Source organism: Salvia miltiorrhiza, chromosome 3 (assembly GCF_028751815.1).
Source record: "Salvia miltiorrhiza cultivar Shanhuang (shh) chromosome 3, IMPLAD_Smil_shh, whole genome shotgun sequence".
NCBI classification, from domain to species: Eukaryota; Viridiplantae; Streptophyta; class Magnoliopsida; order Lamiales; family Lamiaceae; genus Salvia; species Salvia miltiorrhiza.
In genome coordinates this window covers 42235163-42254495 of record NC_080389.1, presented here as the reverse complement: position 1 = coordinate 42254495, position 19333 = coordinate 42235163, and the positions used below count along the sequence as shown (strand labels likewise).

Here is a 19333-nt window from a genome sequence, read left to right as displayed (position 1 = left end):
CTAATTAAGATATAATTATGTTTATATTGATAAAATGTAACTCTTACTTAATATATCATAATTATAAATTACTAAATTTGATTATAGTTTAATCAATCTTAATAATGAGTGATTAAACCTTATTGACAGATTATTAAATCAGAAAGAAAATTAATTAATAACAATTATAAAATTGGGGTTGTGCCGTTGTGGATGTCTGCACTTAACTTTTCAGTCTTAAATAGAAGTTTATTGTATTCTATTTTGTTATATATATATAATTGTTTCTCAACTTTATTATATAACTTCAAAGTATTTTATTTTCAGATGCACTTGGGACCATGTCTGTTCGATTACATGACAATTTGACGGACGATTTTGTCGTGTACTAAATAAGGGACCAATTTGACCTTAGTAAAATACTTTCTATTATGGCTACAAGAAAAAAAATCTTTTAAATAAAAAAGAATTACTATCTTCGTCCCATTCATCCCATTGATGGTGAGGCATTTTTTTGAACACAAAATTTAAGAAATTAGTGTTTAGTGAAAAAATGAAATAAAAAATAAATGAAAAAGTATAAAATGAAAGAGAGAGTGAATGAGAAAATGGCTTTAATTTATTCTAAAAAGGGGAAACGACTCAACTTCGTTGGGACGAAGAGATTATGTTAATAAATATAGTGATGAATAAGACAATATATAATGTTGAATAACGATATTCAAAAAATTAATAAAATTTTCGCTTCCTCCACGATTCGAACCCAGGTAAAATTTTTCCTCCTCCAAATAAATACCAATCATAGGATACATTAAATCAACACTTACAAATCAATTTAATATCTCACCACACATAGGGAATCTCATTGGAACGCTCTCATATATACATACATATATATGGAAGGAATTATATAGACTCCCTTCTCTTATTTTTTTTTTTTTTTTTTTTGATCAGAAAAATTAAATTTCATTCAGGAAAAGACCGGAACGGGTCACCGGGTACCAGAGGTACCAAGAATACAGAACATAAGTGCAAAAACAAGGGAAATGGCACAAGAAAATAAACTCCCACCAGACCAACTCCACAACGGAGCACCAAATTCGGACTCCCCAATCTCCAAACCTCAGTTGAAACATAAGCAAAAGAGCGTATGATGTTCTTCAGTATGATCAGCCGCTGTAACTAAAGCTTTAGCAATCCAAACCTCTAACAGCAACAAACCATCTTCGAAAATCTTGTTCCTGCGTTGAGTGATTCACTTCCGACCGCCAAACCCATAATCTCGTCTTAATCTCTGCCATCATTCTATCTTTATTCCAACTTTCTTGATTGAAGATACAATTATTTCGCATCTTCCAAATGCTCCAAATCACACACAACCAAACACCAAGAAAGAAATCCACATCCTTCTTACTCCCCAAATTCACGAAAGCGTTGAAATGATCCTTGGAATTTAAGTGAAATACTGCTTGTTTACCTGTCCAACTTAAGATTTCTTTCCAGATTTCTTCTGTTTTTTGGCAATTGAAAAAGAGATGCTCTATGGTTTCTTCTTTCAACTGGCATAGGGCGCATAAATCAGCCGGCGAATGTATCAACACTTGTCTCCTCCGCAGGTTGTCCACCGTTGCAATTCTTCCTATAAGAACCTTCCAAGCTGTGGCCTTGACCTTTGCTGGAACTTGAGCTTTCCATATCATGGCCAACTCCTTTTTGACTCCGCAAACATTGGACGAACTCCTATTTTTAACGAATGTCTCGTATGCTGTCTTGACAGAGAAGACCCCATTTCCGGCTGCCTTCCATCTCCAAGCGTCCATTGTACCTGCATTCATCCGAATCTTGCTAACGCAAAACGTTAAAGCACGAATCTGTTCCATATCTCTCTCCCTCAAACTCCTTTCCCATTCGAATTTCCATTCCCAAGATCCTTCAATCCATTCCCCCATGCTACTAACAACTCCATCTTTATTGGAATTTAGACGAAAGAGTCTGGGATACAAATCAGCCAGAGATTTCTCCCCCGCCCAAATGTGAGTCCAAAACCTCACCGAGTTCCCATCCCCAATTACTCGCTCAAGATTTTCTCTCATCCCTTTTCCACCCTCACCCCTACTCAGTCCCACCACTTTCCTCCACCAAGCCGACTTAATCAAATTGTTTCCCTCAGCCCTGAATCCCTCTCCATCCCTCTCCAAGTCCCCGTGGCAAGATTTGAACACCTTCACCCACAACAAATTTTTTTTCTGTCAAAAATCTCCAGATCCATTTCGCCATAAGAGCCGAGTTAAATCCACCCAAATCTTTAAAATTAAGACACCCAAAATCCAGACCGACACAAAGCTGCTCCCATTTAACCCAATGAATCTTCCTCTCTCCTATTCCCCCCCCCCATAAAAAATTACTCAAACAAGACCGCATCTCAGCTAACACACCTTTTGGAACAAGAGAAAATGAGAGATGGTATACCGGAATGGATATAAGAACTGATCGAATCAGGGTGATTCTACCAGCAAACGAAAACTTACGTTTTTCCCAGCTCTTGATTTTACTCCTGATATTTTCCACCACGTATTGCCATTCTGATTTCCGAGAAAGTCTTGTCCCAATCTTAATTCCCAAATATTTAGTGGGTAATCCACCCACTTTACATTTGAGAATGGTCGCCAGATCTTCACCTCTGAAATCGGAAATCCCGACTCCAATGAGGCAGCTCTTGTCGAAATTCACTGTTAAACCCGAGAGTAGTTCAAAAAGCTTGAGAACATACTTTAAAGCTTTGACACTATCCACCTTATTTGTTAAGACGAACATAGTATCATCGGCATACTGAAGGTGTGAAATTCGAATGTCTTCTTTCCCAATCTTAAACGCTTCTATCAAATTATTTTGAATCGCTCTTTCCATCAGAAGGTTAAGGCCTTCAGCCACTATCAAGAAAAGGAACGGTGATAATGGATCGCCCTGTCTAAGACCTCTACCAAGATGGAATTCACCAGAGGGGCTGCCGTTGACAAGGACATTTGAGGATGCCGAGGTGAGACAACCTTTTATCCATAATCTCCACCTAACACTGAAATTCATCTTCTGTAGCATACTATCAAGAAATCCCCAATCCACAGTGTCATAGGCCTTTGCAAAATCTGCTTTGAAAAGGACCAGACCTTTTTTCTTCCTCTTACTATCATCAATTATTTCATTGAGGATAACAACTCCATCTAAAATATACCTCCCCTCGATAAAAGCACTCTGACAGTCTGAAATAACACAATTAAGTACCTGTTTCATTCTGGCTGCCAAGACCTTCGCGATCACCTTATATAGGCAGTTGATAAGGGAGATCGGCCTGTAATCCTTGAGCTCTGTCGCCCCATCCTTCTTTGGGATAAGAACCACAAAAGAAGTATTGCATCCTCTTGCTATTTTCCCAAACTTGTGAAACTCTTTCATTAGTTTGCACAAGTCTTCTTTGATAATATCCCAACACCTTTTCATGAACTGGAAATTAAATCCGTCTGTTCCGGGACTTTTATCTCCATCACACTGCCACACCGCCGATTTGATCTCCTCTTCTGAAAACGGCGCATCGAGGCCATCTCTGATGTCATCCGTGATCTTCTTTTGGCCAAAGTCATCCGGAAGGAGCGGTCTTCTTCTGCAATTTTCCTGGAACTGAGTTTGGAAATGATTTCTAACAGCTTGTTTCACCACCCTCGGATCGTCCGACCAACTATCTTCCACCATAAGCCCTGAGATAATATATAGATTCAAATCTGGACCATACATTTTCTCTATGTAGCGCACCAAGATTGTGATACGTGGCCGATGCCTTCCAAGGCAAAATTCATGAAGGGGTACAATCGGAGAAAAAAAATCTAATACTCCCTCCGTCTCGCGAATCTTGAGTCAATTCTTTTCGGCACGGGAATTAAGAAAATAGTATTTAGTGTGTTAAGTGTGGTAGGTGAAAAAGTGAAAAAGGTGAATAAAGGAAAAAAAAATGCCAAAAAAAGAAATGACTCAAGATTCGTGGGATGACCGAAAAAGGAAAGAGACTCAAGATTCGTGGGACGGATGGAATATTAATTTTATTTTATTTTTTTAGATTTTCTCAAACTCACATATTTTTCATGCATAATATTTCACAGAAACATGCATAATTTTACATACAAAAAGATATTAAATTATACAAAAAAGCATTAAATTTTTTGACAAATCTGGTGTTTTTTTCCCGCTAACCCACCCCGCCCCCACCTTCAATTTCTTTTGTCGAAAATTCATTTTTTTGTACAACTGAACAATGCATATTATAAAATTGAACCCTTCATATTGTGTTAATGAACCATGCATGTTACAAGGTTCACTAACATGAGATGCATGGTCCAATTTTATAATATGCATTGTTCTGTTGTGTGCAAAATTATGCAAAAAAAAAAATTAAAAAAAAAATTTGACCGGTGGTAAGGGGTAGGTGGGGGATTGGGGGTGGGGTGGCGAGAAATACCATGCATATTGTGTTAATAAACCATGCATATTGCACAATAGAACAATGCATATTATAAAACTGAATCATACATCCCGTGTCAATGAACCCTGCAACATTCATGGTATATTGACATAATATGCATGGTTCAGTTTTATAATATGCATTATTATGTTGTACAAAAAAAATGAATTTCGACAAAAAAAAAATTAAAAAAAAAAGAAATTATTTTTTAAGAAAAATTAAACAAAAAATTTGACTTCGGGGATGGGTGGGGGAAAAAAATCAGATTTGATAAAAAAGATGCAATGCATTTTTTGCACAATTTAATGCATTTTTGTATGTAAAGTTATGTATGTTTCTGTAAAACATTATGCATGGAAAACATGTTTTTCCACAAAATCTAAAAACAAATATCGATTTTTTTAATATTCGAAAATTATATTCCAATTTTACCTCTACACGAATTTTGTCTTGGAAAGTTTTGGAAGTTCCTTGCCACATGTCACAATCTTAGTGCACCACATATATAAAATTTGTGATCTATATATTAATCTACCGGAACCGAACTTTCTCTCTCTCTATATATAAATTAATAATTAAGTAAATAAATTTATAAAGATCATATTATAATGAATTCAAACTTAAAACTATTTGATTTTAGACATTAATCACTCTACCGTTAACTCAATTCACGGTCATTCCTTTTTCTTTTTTAACTGGAGAAAATAGGACCATGCTTTTTGAACCCTAAATATCTTTATTTATAGAAAGAGTCGTTACCCCTCGAATGTTTTGGACGACTTTAACATCTCTATTGAAATAAATGAAGATTAAATAATAGCAACCTTGTTCCCCAATCCTGGATGAACAATATTAAAACATAGGATTTACTTTAATTACTAGTGGGATATTAAATTATATTACAAAAATATTCAAACAAAATTATTTACGTAACCTCCAAATTAGGAAATGTAGGGTGTTAAAAGAAAAAGTGGCTAAAAACTAAAAAGCAAGTATTGGCCTAATCATCCCACTATAAAATGTTTGCTAAATTATAAGAAAACTTTAGAAAGTCTTGGCTCGAGGCATGTCATTTGTGACACGTTGTTTCACAACAATCATCCACCCATCACCAAATTTGCCTCAACTTTAAAAGGAAATAATTACCACTTAAATAATTTTCTTAACCAATGATGATAATAGTGTCAAACATATACATTATTTTGCAATTAAAATACTAATATATTTTATTAATTATCTATATATAGTTGCACGTCATCGTAGAATACGTCACTACCATGTAATCGATGAGAGTAGCACATCAATATGAACATTGATAAATCTGAGATCGCACAACGAAAATAATGTTCTATTAATTACTTGTTATATTCTAGCCTTTTATTTACTGCAATATAAGGAAATTAAAATTGTATAATAGTAATATTAGGTAATGAAACTGACAACATAAATATGATTAACAATAATAAATGAAACAAGATATTGGGTATATCTATAATCATGTATATTAACAAATTCATATGATTAGCTGGTGAGCACTTGTAAAATGTATGTAGCAATAGCATGCCCAACTTTTGGTGTGGAAAAAAGTGGTAGCGTGGCTACAGTAGAACAATAATTTCCAACTCTGTTTTTCATTTTTTATTTCTTGATACAAAGGCTGAACAGAGTGACAACATGTCAATATAGACCTAATAATTAAATTTTACTAAAAGTCGCAATAAGTTTTCAAACTTTCTGCGATTCTCATATATCTGAAATATGGGATTAATTATACAATCAATATGCAATAATTGATTTCATTTATTTTATGTTTGTGACGATAGGATTTTACTAGGAATGGTGATGCTAGCTATAGACAGTCAAATTATAGCCACCATAAATTAGTTAAATAGAAACAAAAAAGCTATATAATTTATTTAAAAAAAATAATAAGATTTAATTATTTTATTGTATTCTCTATATAGTAAAAAAATTATAATTTTTTATTTTTATTAAAAATAAAATAAAAATAAAAAATGCAAAAAAATTTAAGTACAATTTAAAGAATAAAATAAAATAACAAAATTCTATTTTTATTAAAAATAAATAAATTATATAAATCAAATTTTTTCTATTAAATTAGTTTGAGGGTAACCACAATGTGACTACATAAATTTATTGTACTAGGATGAATTCATAAAAATAGTTCATTCATCTTACTTATGAAGAATGTCAACAGGCTTCATCATTTTAATATTTCTTCCACTTAATGCTGATTTACTTTTTGTTTTTAAAAAAATTGCTGATTTAATTTTATGCATATAAAACTCTCATAATAGATTAATTAGTTTTCAAAAATGTTATTTTCCTTCCAAATTTTGCATTAGTTTAATTCTAAAAACATACTTTTCAGAGAACGCTTTTGAAATAGTCATTTTGAAGAATGAAATATAATATTTGGCCACTAATTGAAAAAACACAAAATTTGGCCATTTTTTTTTTACATTTTAAGACTGTTTTGCCCTTTATTCGGGCGGACCAAATTCGGGTTTGCGCGCGGGTTAGGCACATATGCCACTATTAGTGCCAAAAATACCAACTGGAAAAAAATAAATAAATAAAAAATCTAAGTAACATTAGTGTCAATAGTGCCATGCACGAATGATACCAGTGACCATAAGAGAGAGTATATGACACTAATGACACTAATATGACCATAAGTACAATTCGTGTAGCACTACATAAAAGAGAGTATATGGCACTAATGACACTAATATGACCATTGTAGCACCCTAAATGGAGAATCTAAACCCTATAAATAGATAATCTAAATCCTAAATGGGGAATCTAAACCATAAATGAATAATCTAAACCCTACAGGGAAGTGTTCAAAATGGTCATATAACTGTACTCATCTATATAAGACAAGACAATGTATCAGCATAAGTATATGACACTATTGACACTAATAGTGCCAAGTGTACCAATTTACTTAATTTTTTTTTCTGTTGGTACTTTTTTTACATACATCAATGCTTGACTACTCGACTCTCAATGATTAAATATGTTGAGTATTTATGCATCTTCTAAGAATGGTCGATCACTAATACATGTTTGCTTGACTCAGAATGATCGAGCATGTCAAGCATTGATGTATGTACCGACTCATCCTAAAACACTTCTAGATTGACTTGCAATAGAACAAGGACATCCTAGCATGATAAGTTGACCCAAGTCGTCTCTCAAGAGAGGCTAAGCAGGGCTTCAATCGTGCTACTCACAGAAAGCGGTAAATAACCTAAACACTCTAATCGGAAGTTTGGGTCGAGTAAATTCTTTATCCTTCTAGACATAAAATAACCAACACGAAAGTAACTTAACTAATTAAAAGACATTATAAAACTCATGCAATCATAAATGAAAGATAAACAACCAACGATAAGAAGCTAACAGACAATAACTAGGGCATAAAACGACTATTTCCTAGACGGCATTGATCTAACCTAATCGCGGGAAAGAAATCAATGAACGAATCACAACAATTGTAAACAACCAAAGCATGAACATAAACCACAATTGCGAACCCACAAACTCAACCAACCAAATCAAATATCTTGATCAAAAGTAAAAAACTTGTAAATGCAATTAACTAGGCAAATAATTAATAGAAAGAACATCCAAGAACATCAAGCAACAAAGGTACAAAAATAAATCTCAAACATCCACTAACAAATTCATCAATAAACCAAGATCAATCTGAAATTCAGGAGATAGCAATCTAAAAGAGTTCTTACAATAAAACTAAAGAGTAAATCCAACGATTGTGATCCAAAATAATTCTTCAACATGATCTTCGATCCGCGGAATCAACACATGTTTCAATGAGTTTAAAGCTCTCAAAAACTAAGAAAAATATATGAAAATCGCCTCAGGAGGCTGCTGGAGTCAGAAGTGGTGAAGAAAACCCTAGAAATGAGTTTTATACCCAAAATCCGTAACTGTCGGATTCACGTGGGCGGCAGGCGGCGGCCGCCGCCTACCCCATTCGGGCCTTGTCACAAATTGAAAGCAGGCAGCCGCCGTGAGGCGGCGGTGGGTGGCTCCAAAATTCTTCAAAAAGGCCTCCATCACTTCCCGAAATGCCCGAGAACCTGATAACCTGCAAAGATAACACACGTGCACGAAAAATAATCGAGCAAGTATAAAATGATACTAAAAAGCGCAAAACATGTTCGAAAGTGCACCAAAACATCCACAAATGACGCCCAGAAATGAGGTAAACATGCACCTGTAATGCTTAACTTGAATTGGTCGATCATATCGAGTAAAATTTTCTATTTGAGCAAAATTTGTTGTTAGAGTAGAAGTACTCTATTTATTTTTGTTGTCATTTAGTAGACATGTAATAGCTGCCTTTGATACATTCGGTGTTACATGTTTAGTCTGAATGGATAAGCACAAGAGCAGAGTTGTCATGTAACAGTTGTGTTTGATACATTCGGTGTTACATATTTAGTCTGAATGGATCAACACATATGAGTTATTATAGAAGTATAACTCTTGTATGGATATACTTCTTCGGTCAGAGATAACTCGCGTTTTTGTCGGTCTCTTGGGAGATAAGCTTGTTGATATGAGATGAATGAGTCCTACATGAAGAAGGAGTTCATCAAGCTACATCTATATAAGGAGAAGAGAATAACGAAGATCAGTTCGACTATTTTTATTCTCTTGAGTCATAGCTTTATTATTTCTCCAGCTTTTATATTTGATAGTTGTTGCGTTGCGTGGGTGATTTTCATTAGCATTGCTTGAGCGATTTCCGTATATTCACTCATTATGTTCGTAAGTTTTGCATATTTGCTTTTCCATGTCGGCTTGAGCAAGGTGCGTTTATTGATTGTGGTATTCACTTATTGTTTCGTGAAGTATTGAGTTGTAAAAGGGATTAGGTGGTGTTCGCCGGTGTGCACACCTAGAAGGTTAGTTGTCGTCTAGCTTTCAATATTTCATCGTTGTTAGGGTTTTGAAAGTTATAGAGACGTAGAAAAGTTGAGTCTTTTTGTAAGTCCTATTGTAACTTAATCTCATATTTACGTGGTTCGATCATAAGATCTACATCCACGGGGGTTGCCGGGATTTTTCACTATGTTTGGGGAGCGATTACATTTTACATTATGTGAAGTGAATCTAAAGTCCCTCCATTTAATAATGAAAGCTCTACTTATAAGCATCAAAGTAAACCTAGAATTTGGGCCCATTTGACCTCTAAGGCCCATTAATCTAAATAATTGGGCTTAATCCTTTATTACAATAGTCTTTGTCTTGGAATTGAGTCATTGAGGCTAATGTAGAGTTGGACTGTCAAAGTCGAAATAGAGCTGAGTCGTTAATTCCCGATTGATACAGTCAACTCTATCAAGTCAGCGCTGCACCAAATATTCAAAATAATAATAATAATAATAATAATAATAATAATAATAATAATAATAATAATAATAATAATAATAATAATAATAATAATAATAATAATACGGCCCTTATATTGCATAGCGTTGGTGCATACTTTACTCCTCCTCATCAAAAGCTTCTGTAAAGTTTGTTGTGGATGCATCTAACAATCCACGCTGATTACCACCATCTCAAACTGAGGATAGAGGAGAGACTCCGACTCCTATCCCGGTGACGAGTTCAACAAGGAGGGCGACACCGAGAGGATGTGGATAGCGATTCGCTGGAAGGAGCCGTAATGATGACGAGCAGAGAGATGAAGGAGAAGGAGAAGAAGACGAAGGAGAGAAACAGAGTAGACTGAGAAGAGAGAAATAAAAGAACTTGTATTGCAAAATTAATGACATGGGCAAATTTGACTCTTTACACAAAAAATTAATAAATTTTAAATTTTATATTAGACAAATTTTAATTTTACTAGAAAAAAGTGATCGTTTTCTTACATTAACTCATATTTTAAGATGTATTAGAAACATTGCAGGACATCTCACAAAATTATAAAAATGTACGTGTGATTCTTCTTTTATTGCTGCAAATACTTTATCACTAATTCACTATTATATAGTGCATGTTATGAGGCTACTTGTCATGGAAATTAATCATTGATCTTGTAATGTCAATTTCCACAACTAGGCCAAGTACTAGCTAGGACCACCATTACATTCACAATTCTTAGGATTGAAATGTTGGAACCATTTAATGTTAACTAAAACGTACGTTTGAAGTTTTATTTTGTTTTCTTCAAGTGAAATGATTTTATGTTTTAATTGTAAAATGAATATCTAAGATTTATTTCTAGAGTTACTTCAAAACTTTTCGTCTAAGACAATATTAATTTTTATTTTCGCCTTTAATTTTATGCACTTTGGATAAGATTTAAATATCTAAAATTCGAGGAATGTTATGTTATATCTTTATATATATGAGTATCATTTTCATTTAGTTCACATAAGCATAATTTAGTTTTATATATACATTTCGATTTTAATACTTCACAAATTATAAAGAAATTATGTAGGGTTTTGTGCACCAAAAAAACCACTATTTTTTTTATCCTTTTGTGGTTGCTTCATGTGGTGCTACGTTACCGACAAGGCCTGATTACTCAGATTGGGTTTGCCCCGATGTTCTTGTCGGTTGAGTTTTTCCACAAATCCACCACCTCAATCTTGAAAGGATTCATGGGGTATTCTAGTGTGGTTGTTTTACCCTTTTCCCTATTTTCGAGTACACATGCCTCGCCCTCCTTTAGACGCAATTAATTGTAGTTGTAATTTGATTTAATTTCACTTTTTTCTCTTGTCTACATGTTTTGATAAGGTCTTCATTTTTTTTGAAAGTAATTTGCCCCCCGCGTTCTCGTTGGTTGTAAATTTATCATGGAAAAATGAGGATAAACAAAATTTCACCTTTTAAATTTTTCTTTTCTTTTTTCTCATTTCATATAAAATAATGAAATTTTATTTATCCCTTCTTTTCCCATAATAAATTTACAATCAAATAGAACACACTCTTAAAGTGAAAGGTCCTCCCCGACGTGTTAGTTTATCTAGTTACTAGATGTTCTTTCTTGGGTATATCCAAGTTTTATGTATGTTAGTTTATCTAGTTACTAGTTGTTCTTTCTTGGGTATATCCAAGCTTTATTTCTATATTGAGACACGTCCCTGAAAATTATGATCTTTCTTTATTTGGTGATCGCACAAACTTTTTTTCTCACTATTTACAAAAAGATACTCCCTCCGTCCCTGAAATGACTTCATCTTTGGGGACGGCACGGGTTTTAATAAAAAGTTGTAAAGTGTATTGATAGTGGAGAAAAAGTGATATAATTATTATTGAAAGTTGTGAAAAGTGTTATAATTAGAGCATCCACAATGGTGGGTGCGATGGCCGGATCGAACCCGGCCTATCGCACCCACCACCATTGCCGCTCCCGGGTGCGATGGAGGGGAGGCGTGCGTTCGCACTCGACGAATGTGGGAGCGAAGGAGGGGGCGTGTAAACACGCGCCCCTTTCCGAAATTAAAAAAAAAATTTAATTTTAACGGTCAAATGACCGTTGCCTTCAACGGTCTTCGGCCGATTTTTTTTGTTTTTTTTTTTGTTTTTTTTTTCTTTTTCACCTATATATATCCCCTTCAATCACAAACACAATTCATCCAACAATTCTCTTCAACTCCTAAAAAATGTCTTCATCCACCAATTCTTCCAACAATAATTCTTCCTCAAATTCTTCATCCGAAGAAGAAGTTCATGTTGATCCCGCACAACTTCCTCCTCTTCCCGATCCTACTCAAGCCCCCGATTTATTTTTTATGAGATGTGCTGTGAATTTTATGCAAGTAGCAAGTTCATATCGGTTCGATCCACCTCCACAACGCCCGGCGAAAAAGCGGGCAGTGGTTCGTCGTGACCGTGAAGGTGGAGCCGAGCGCCTCCATCGCGATTATTTCGCCGTCGAGCCTGTTTATGGGCCACAATTCTTTCGCCGTCGATTTCGCATGAGCCGGGAGTTGTTTCTACGCATTGTCAATGCGCTAGAAGTCGATCCTTACTTCCAACAACGTCCGGATGCTGTTGGCCGGGTGGGCTTCTCCCCGATCCAGAAGTGCACTGCCGCTATTCGACAATTGGCATACGGAAATTCTGCTGATTGTTGTGATGAATATCTCCGTATAGGAGAGACGACGGCGTTGGAATGCTTGAAGAAATTCTGCAAGGCCGTCGTTCGTATCTTTGGCGGCACGTATTTGAGGCGGCCAACAACTGCCGATGTGCAACGCATCACTGCAATGCACGAAGCCCGCCATGGGTTCCCGGGAATGTTGGGGAGCCTAGACTGCATGCATTGGGGATGGAAGAATTGCCCCGTTGCTTGGCACGGCGCCTACACTCGAGGGGATCAAGGCGAGCCAACAATTATATTAGAGGCCGTTGCTTCACAAGATTTATGGATCTGGCATGCATTCTTTGGAGTCGCTGGGTCCAACAACGACATCAACGTGCTCCACCAGTCCACGCTATTCAACGATGTTTTAGCGGGGCATGCAGCGGCTGTGCACTTCCTCGCCAACAATTCTCACCACACTCGAGGATACTACTTAACAGACGGCATCTATCCGGACTGGCCGGTGTTCGTGAAGAGCTTCCAGTTTCCGAACGATGAGAAGAAGCGGAGGTTCAAGGTGATGCAAGAAGCTGCAAGGAAGGATGTGGAACGAGCTTTCGGTGTTCTTCAGGCTCGGTGGGGTATAATTAAGGGACCGTCACGTTTGTGGAAGTCGGAGCAAATGAGTTCGATCATGTTTGCATGCATCATATTGCACAACATGATCATTGAGGAAGAAGGTGGAAATGCAAGTAATTTCGACGGTGACGACGGCGAGGGACCAAGTTCTACTCCTCAAACACAATTCAATTCCGGAGCACCACCGGAGTTCGCCGCCTATTTGGCACGGAATGCAAGCTTGAAGGATGCACGATTGCATATACGCCTCCGCGACGATTTGGTTGAGCATATATGGGCACGCTTTGGTCCGGTTGACCCGTAGTTCGACGGCTTTAAATTATTCGAAATTGGATGTTTTAAATATTTGTTGTTTTTTTTTTAATTTTATTTGTAATGTTTGGATTTTTAATTGAATGAATTTTATGTTGTTAAAATTGAAGTTGTTTAATTTAAATTGAAAAATGAATAAAAGTAAAGAGAAAATGAAATTAAAATCTATTGCACCCGGGTGGGTGCAATACCATTGTGAGAGTGGGTGCAATAGAAGTGGGACCCATGGTATTGCACCCACTATGGGTGCAAGCATTGTGGATGCTCTTAGTATTGGGAGTGGTGAAAAGTGAAAAGTAAGAATAAATAAAGTATTATTAGTGGTGGGATAGGTTTTCAAAAATGAAAAGAAAGAAAGAGGAAGTTATTTGGGGGACGTCCCAAAATGGAAAAAGAGGAAGTTATTTTAGGGACGGAGGGAGTATGGAACTCAATCTCCACTTCAACACAATTACCACACTTTTTTTAAAATCCGTGTCATTTCTTTTGGTTCATAAATTTTAGGGACAGAGGGAATATAAAACAATCAAAGCTAGCTCATATTATTCTTTTTATTAATTTAGTTGAAGTTATAGGAAAAATGAACAAATCGAACTTTGATTTTTATGAAATTGATAAAATTAATGACATCAGTAACAATTTTTGAGGTATTAGACTCAAAACACATTTATAATATAAAAGATATCATGTTAACATAGATTAAATGAAAATGGTGCTCACATAAAATATGTAGCATAACAGGCCTCCATAAAATTCTTCTATTTCTCATACCCAAAAATATTTGTAAAGTATATAGTTCATTAAGAATAAAAATAAAATAAAATAAAATATATCTGAGAGTCAATATATGAAAGTAGCTAGAGATGCCCAAGATTCGGTTCCCGGTTCGAACCGAACCGGAACCGCTGGTTCCACGGTTCCAAAAACGAGAACTGGAACCGAACCAAAAACATAGTGTCACAGTTTCGGTTCGAACCGTGTACCGGCGGTTCCCGGTTCCAAAAGATGGAATCGTTTTTTTATATTTTTTATTATTTATTTATTTTTATTTTATGTTTTAAAGTGTTGGTTTGAAGTTTATAAAATGTACACAATGTTACTATTTATTTAGGTTGCAGATGATTGAAATTTAGTATGAATTAGATGTGGGAATGAGAGTTGACCATTTTATTTAGATTGTAAAGGGTTGAAGTTTAGCACAAATTCGATTCGGGAATAAGAATTTGAGATAGATAAAAGTAAATGATATAAAAGAAGCACATGAACTTATATTTTTTCAATGCACATGATTTCCACATCAAATTTTTACTAAACTTCAATCATTCACAGCCTAAATAAATGGTCAATCCTCATTTCTCATTTTCACATCTAATTCTTACTAAACATCAACCATTTATAACCTAAATAAATGGTTCAACATTATTTACATTTCATACAACACTTCAAACTATAGTAAAAAATTTAAAAAAATGATGGTTCGAACCGGGAACTGCCAGTTCTAGGGGCGGTTCCTGACGGTTTGGTGGTTCCACAGTTTCGGTTTCAAATCTGGAACCGTCGGTTTTGTAAACTTGGAACCGTAACCGAATCGATCGAACCCGATTTCGGTTCCAGTTCGGAACTGTCTAACAGGGTTCCGATTCTGGAACCGTCTTGGACGGTTCGGTTCCCGATTTCGATTTTTTTGGCCACCTCTTAAAGTAGTCATTTTCTTTTAATAAACTTAAAATTTACCAACTCAAATAATTTTTTTAAAAATTACTCACTTTTTTATATTAAATAACTAAATTATCCCTAAAATTAAAATTAAAAAATTACCCACTCCTAAGAGCATCCGCAATGGGGTTCCTTGATAGCCTACTTGATAGTGGTTGTGTTATTGAGTAGGTAGTGCTGCATTGGGGTTCCTTGATAGCCTACTTGATAATATTAGTTTTGATTTTATGTTTTTCATTTAAATTTTATTGCATAATTTAAATAACATATTTTTGTAATAGTTAAATACGCCATTAAACATAAAATTTAAAATTACCTAAAACATAAAATAAAAATTACATAAAAATTTAAAAACACCTAAAACATAAAATAAAATTACATAAAAATTAAAAACACCTAAAACATCATTAAAATCACATAATTAAAAGCCTAGGATAGACCACGACTCCTGAGCACGTCGGCGACCATGGACGCGTGCAATGCACGTTGTGCGTCCGTCATGTGCGTCGTATCCGTGTTCAGGAGCTGCATATCGAGCTCCCTCTCCCTGATATCGTTCCTCCGCTGGTACTGGGCGGTGAATGCCCTCATCTGCTCGTCGGTCCTGTCCAACCTCTCCACTATTTCCGGTGGAGGATCCGAGCTCGTATGCGACGCTGAAGCCTTCCCTTTCCCCTTCGCCGCCGCCTTCGCCGCCTTGTTGCCAATGGGCCGGGCAGAAGAGATCTCCTCGCCCGACGCCGAGGTGGTGAAGCCGCCCTCTTCCGTGGTCTTTGTCCTCTTGGAGGCATGCACGTCTCCAACGAGGTACATCGACTTGAACTTGGGATTGTTCCGGAGAATTTTCACGCGTTCCAGAAATTGAAGGAGGCCCTGTGTGGGCTTCGAGCCCTGAAGAGGATTTGGGCCTTGTCACGAAGCATATCATCCAAATGACCGGAGGGCCAATTGTTGCGCGTCTCCACCCAAACAGCTTCCCAGAGACGCACATCCGCGCTCACCCGGGACCAGTGGCCTTGAAGTTGCTTGATCTTAAGGTCGACGCCGAGGATGGGGTTCACACGTGCGCGGATCCGGCCCCAATACGCCTCTCCCTTTTGATCCGTCCCACGGATGGCGTCGTTGGTCTCCTCCGCCCAAATTTGGACGATGAGATCCGTATGCTCGGGAAGGTAAGTATGACGGTACCTACCTTCCTTGTCGTGCTTGATTTTGGTGGCCATTTCCTTCCTCCGGTCGCCTTTCTTTGGTAGGGAGACACTCTGTTGTGCACTGACCGGTTCCTCCTCGGGCGGGCTCTCCTCCAAGTTGATTCCTCCCATATCGGGATGATAATCGGAGGAGAGATCGGGACACCAATTTGGATCGTAGAAAGGGTTGTGTGGATCCATGACGGAGAAAATTGTATTGTTGATAAATGGAGGAGAAGAAAATTGGAGAAGAAGAGGTGTGAAGATGGTGGGGAGAAGTTGGGATTTTTAAAGAGGAGAAGAAGAAGAAAAAAAAAATTTAAAACGGTCGGTCAAAGTGCGCAAATCGAGGCATTGCAGTCAAAATTCGAATTTTAATTCGAATTTCTCAATTTTTCCTTTTTTTTTTTTAATTAGGGCGCGTGCAGTGCACGCGCCCTCCCTTTCCCCCCCTTCGAGCATACTCGAAGACTCGAGTACTACTCGAGGAGCTCCCCCCGCAACGACATACTCGACTGCAACGCACTATTCGAGGAGGCGCTCGAGTAGCTGCGTTGGAGGTGCTCTAATCTCTATCTCTCCTATCTCTCTCTACCAATCGATAAGCTCGCGCGCTCTCTCTCTCTCTCCAATCCCCCCTCTCTCTATCTCTCTCTCCAAATGCTTTTCTTTTTAATCATTGAAATTGAGATATAATCAGTTTTTAGAAGCGAGCAGATGCTGTCGGGATTCACTTTTAACATCACAAGAATTAGTGGATTGGTAGACAAGATTTTCATCGTCACCTCTCTAACATCACCGTAAATTTGACGATGAGATTTAAAACAATAAATAAACAATTGAAAGATAGGATGAGGAAGAGAGCTCAGATTCACAGGAGGTAAAATCGGTGCGCTGTCTAATAATTTCATTTATTTTTTTTTTCTTTCTCTCGAGCTTGATATCTCAAATCAACTGGCGTGATTTAGTGTAAATTTAGGAGGTTGACTTTGATAGGTTGAGTTTGGGGGCAATAGTGTTGGTGTAAATTTTGGAAACTCGTGTTTGAGTAAAATCTTTTAGGTAGTTTTTTAAAAGTTTTTTTGTTTGCTTTCTCACGATTTCTTTGTTTGGTTGGACATAATATTTAATGAAACAATAGGGCCATTCGGCCTATTGACCAAAATTTAGCCTCAAATCTTAAAACATCAAAATTTAGCCATTAATTAGGCGGTATGCCTAATTTGCCCCTTTCCCATCGCACTGTAGCTCCTCGATTTGGCCCAATCGCTCTGGCGCTCCTCGATTTGCTCTGTCGCAGCTTCGCTGATGTGGACGAAGGGCTCTCGCATCGAACGGCCGCGGCTGCTGGCGCGGCGGAGAAAGCGAGCGGCACAGCGGAGAAGGGAAACGGGAGCGATTGTTGGGGCTCTGGTCGCCAAGCAAAGGCATAGTGTCGACGGCGGCTGCCGCCGTAGGCGACGACGGGCTGTCGTTTTTCGACGACATCGATTCGATCGGGGGGATTTCGAGTTTATGATTTTTTCTAATTTTTGGTGTGTCAGTGATGATTTTGTTGCTGTTGTTTCTGTATGTGCTGCACATATGACACTTATGGCACTATTAGTGCCATAAGAATAGTGCCAAAAGGACCATTTTAAACACTTCCCACTAGGGTTTAGATATTTTATTTAGGGTTTAGATTATCCATTTTAGGGTTTAGATGTTCTATTTAGGGTTTAGATTATCCATTTAGCCTTTAGATGATGTTTTTGTATTTGTATTGCTCGTATGAGCACTTATGGCACTATTAGTGCCATAAGTGCCAGAAGGACCATTTACTTGGTTAATTTTATTTTTTTATTTCCCTTGGCACTTATGTCACTAATAGTGCCATAAGTGCCAACAAGACCATTTTAGTTAGTTTTATTTTGGATTCTGTTGGCACTTATGACACTAATAGTGCCAAAAGTGCCAACGAAAATTCAAAATAAAACAAAGTAAAATCTTGGCACTTATGGCACTAATAGTGGCATAAGTGCCTAACCCGACCCGGCACGCGACCCGCGTGCCTGATCCTACCCGGTCCATCTCATTAAGGGTAATTTCGTCTGAAATCGTAAAATATGGCCAAAATTTAAGTTTTTTGAAGATCCGGCCAAAAATTGAGTTTTATGTTCCATTTGGGTTACTTCAAAATTTTACTCATAATTAATTATCATCAGAGTTTTTGAATTCACGATCAAATTTATGAATTTATAATTTAATGTTCTTAAATTCACGATCAGATATATAAATTCACAATTTAATGTCATTGAATTCACAACTAGATCTATTAATTCACAACTAAAATTTGAATTCACAATCAGTTTGATGAATTCACAACTAAATTCACAACAAGAAATAGTGCTAGTCGTGAATTTAAGTTTTAAAACTTGAATTCACGACTAAAAATATTTCTAATTGTGAATTCATTTAAAACTTGAATTCACAACTAGTGTTATTTATAGTTGTGAATTCACGCGAATTCACGACCAACAATATTTCTAGTTGTGAATTCACTCGAATTCACAACTAACACTATTTATAGTTGTAAATTTATTTAAAACTTGAATTCACAACTTAATATTTTTAAATTCACGACCAGATCTTTGAATTCACAACTTAATATTTTTGAATTCACGACCACATTTACGAATTCACAACTTAATATTCTTGAATTCACAACCAGATCTATGAATTCACAACTAGAATTCACAACCATCTCGATGAATTTATAACTGAATCATTAGTGTTGGTTGTGAATTCAAACTTTAAAATTCAAATTCACGACTACTTGAATTCACAACCAAAATAAATTTTGGTTGTGAATTCGAGTTTTAAAGCTCAAATTCACAACTAGTTGTTTTG

At 36.5% G+C, this 19333-nt stretch overlaps 1 protein-coding gene and 1 non-coding gene across 2 annotated transcripts; one reads left to right on the top strand and one right to left on the bottom strand.

Annotated features, from left to right (window-relative positions):
• Positions 1-12315: 12315 nt before the first annotated feature.
• LOC131018828 (uncharacterized) lies at positions 12316-13530 on the top strand. Its single transcript, XM_057947532.1, has 2 exons — positions 12316-13228; positions 13328-13530. Exons 1-2 carry the CDS (start codon positions 12316-12318, stop codon positions 13528-13530), a joined length of 1116 nt encoding a protein of 371 aa, XP_057803515.1.
• A 3623-nt stretch (positions 13531-17153) lies between these two features.
• Positions 17154-17234, bottom strand: LOC131019250 (small nucleolar RNA snoR14). The gene has a single exon (XR_009100170.1). It is a non-coding gene; the product is annotated as a small nucleolar RNA snoR14 (small nucleolar RNA).
• Positions 17235-19333: the final 2099 nt, after the last annotated feature.

What these genes read in the sequence shown, in the direction of transcription:
- LOC131018828 (XM_057947532.1), top strand. Translation starts at nt 12,316, where the DNA reads ATGCAAGTAGCAAGTTCATATCGGTTCGATCCACCTCCACAACGCCCG. An exon ending in TGTTCTTCAGGCTCGGTGGG is followed by an intron (nt 13,229 to 13,327) that starts GTATAATTAAGG and finishes TTGAGGAAGAAG; the next exon opens with GTGGAAATGCAAGTAATTTC.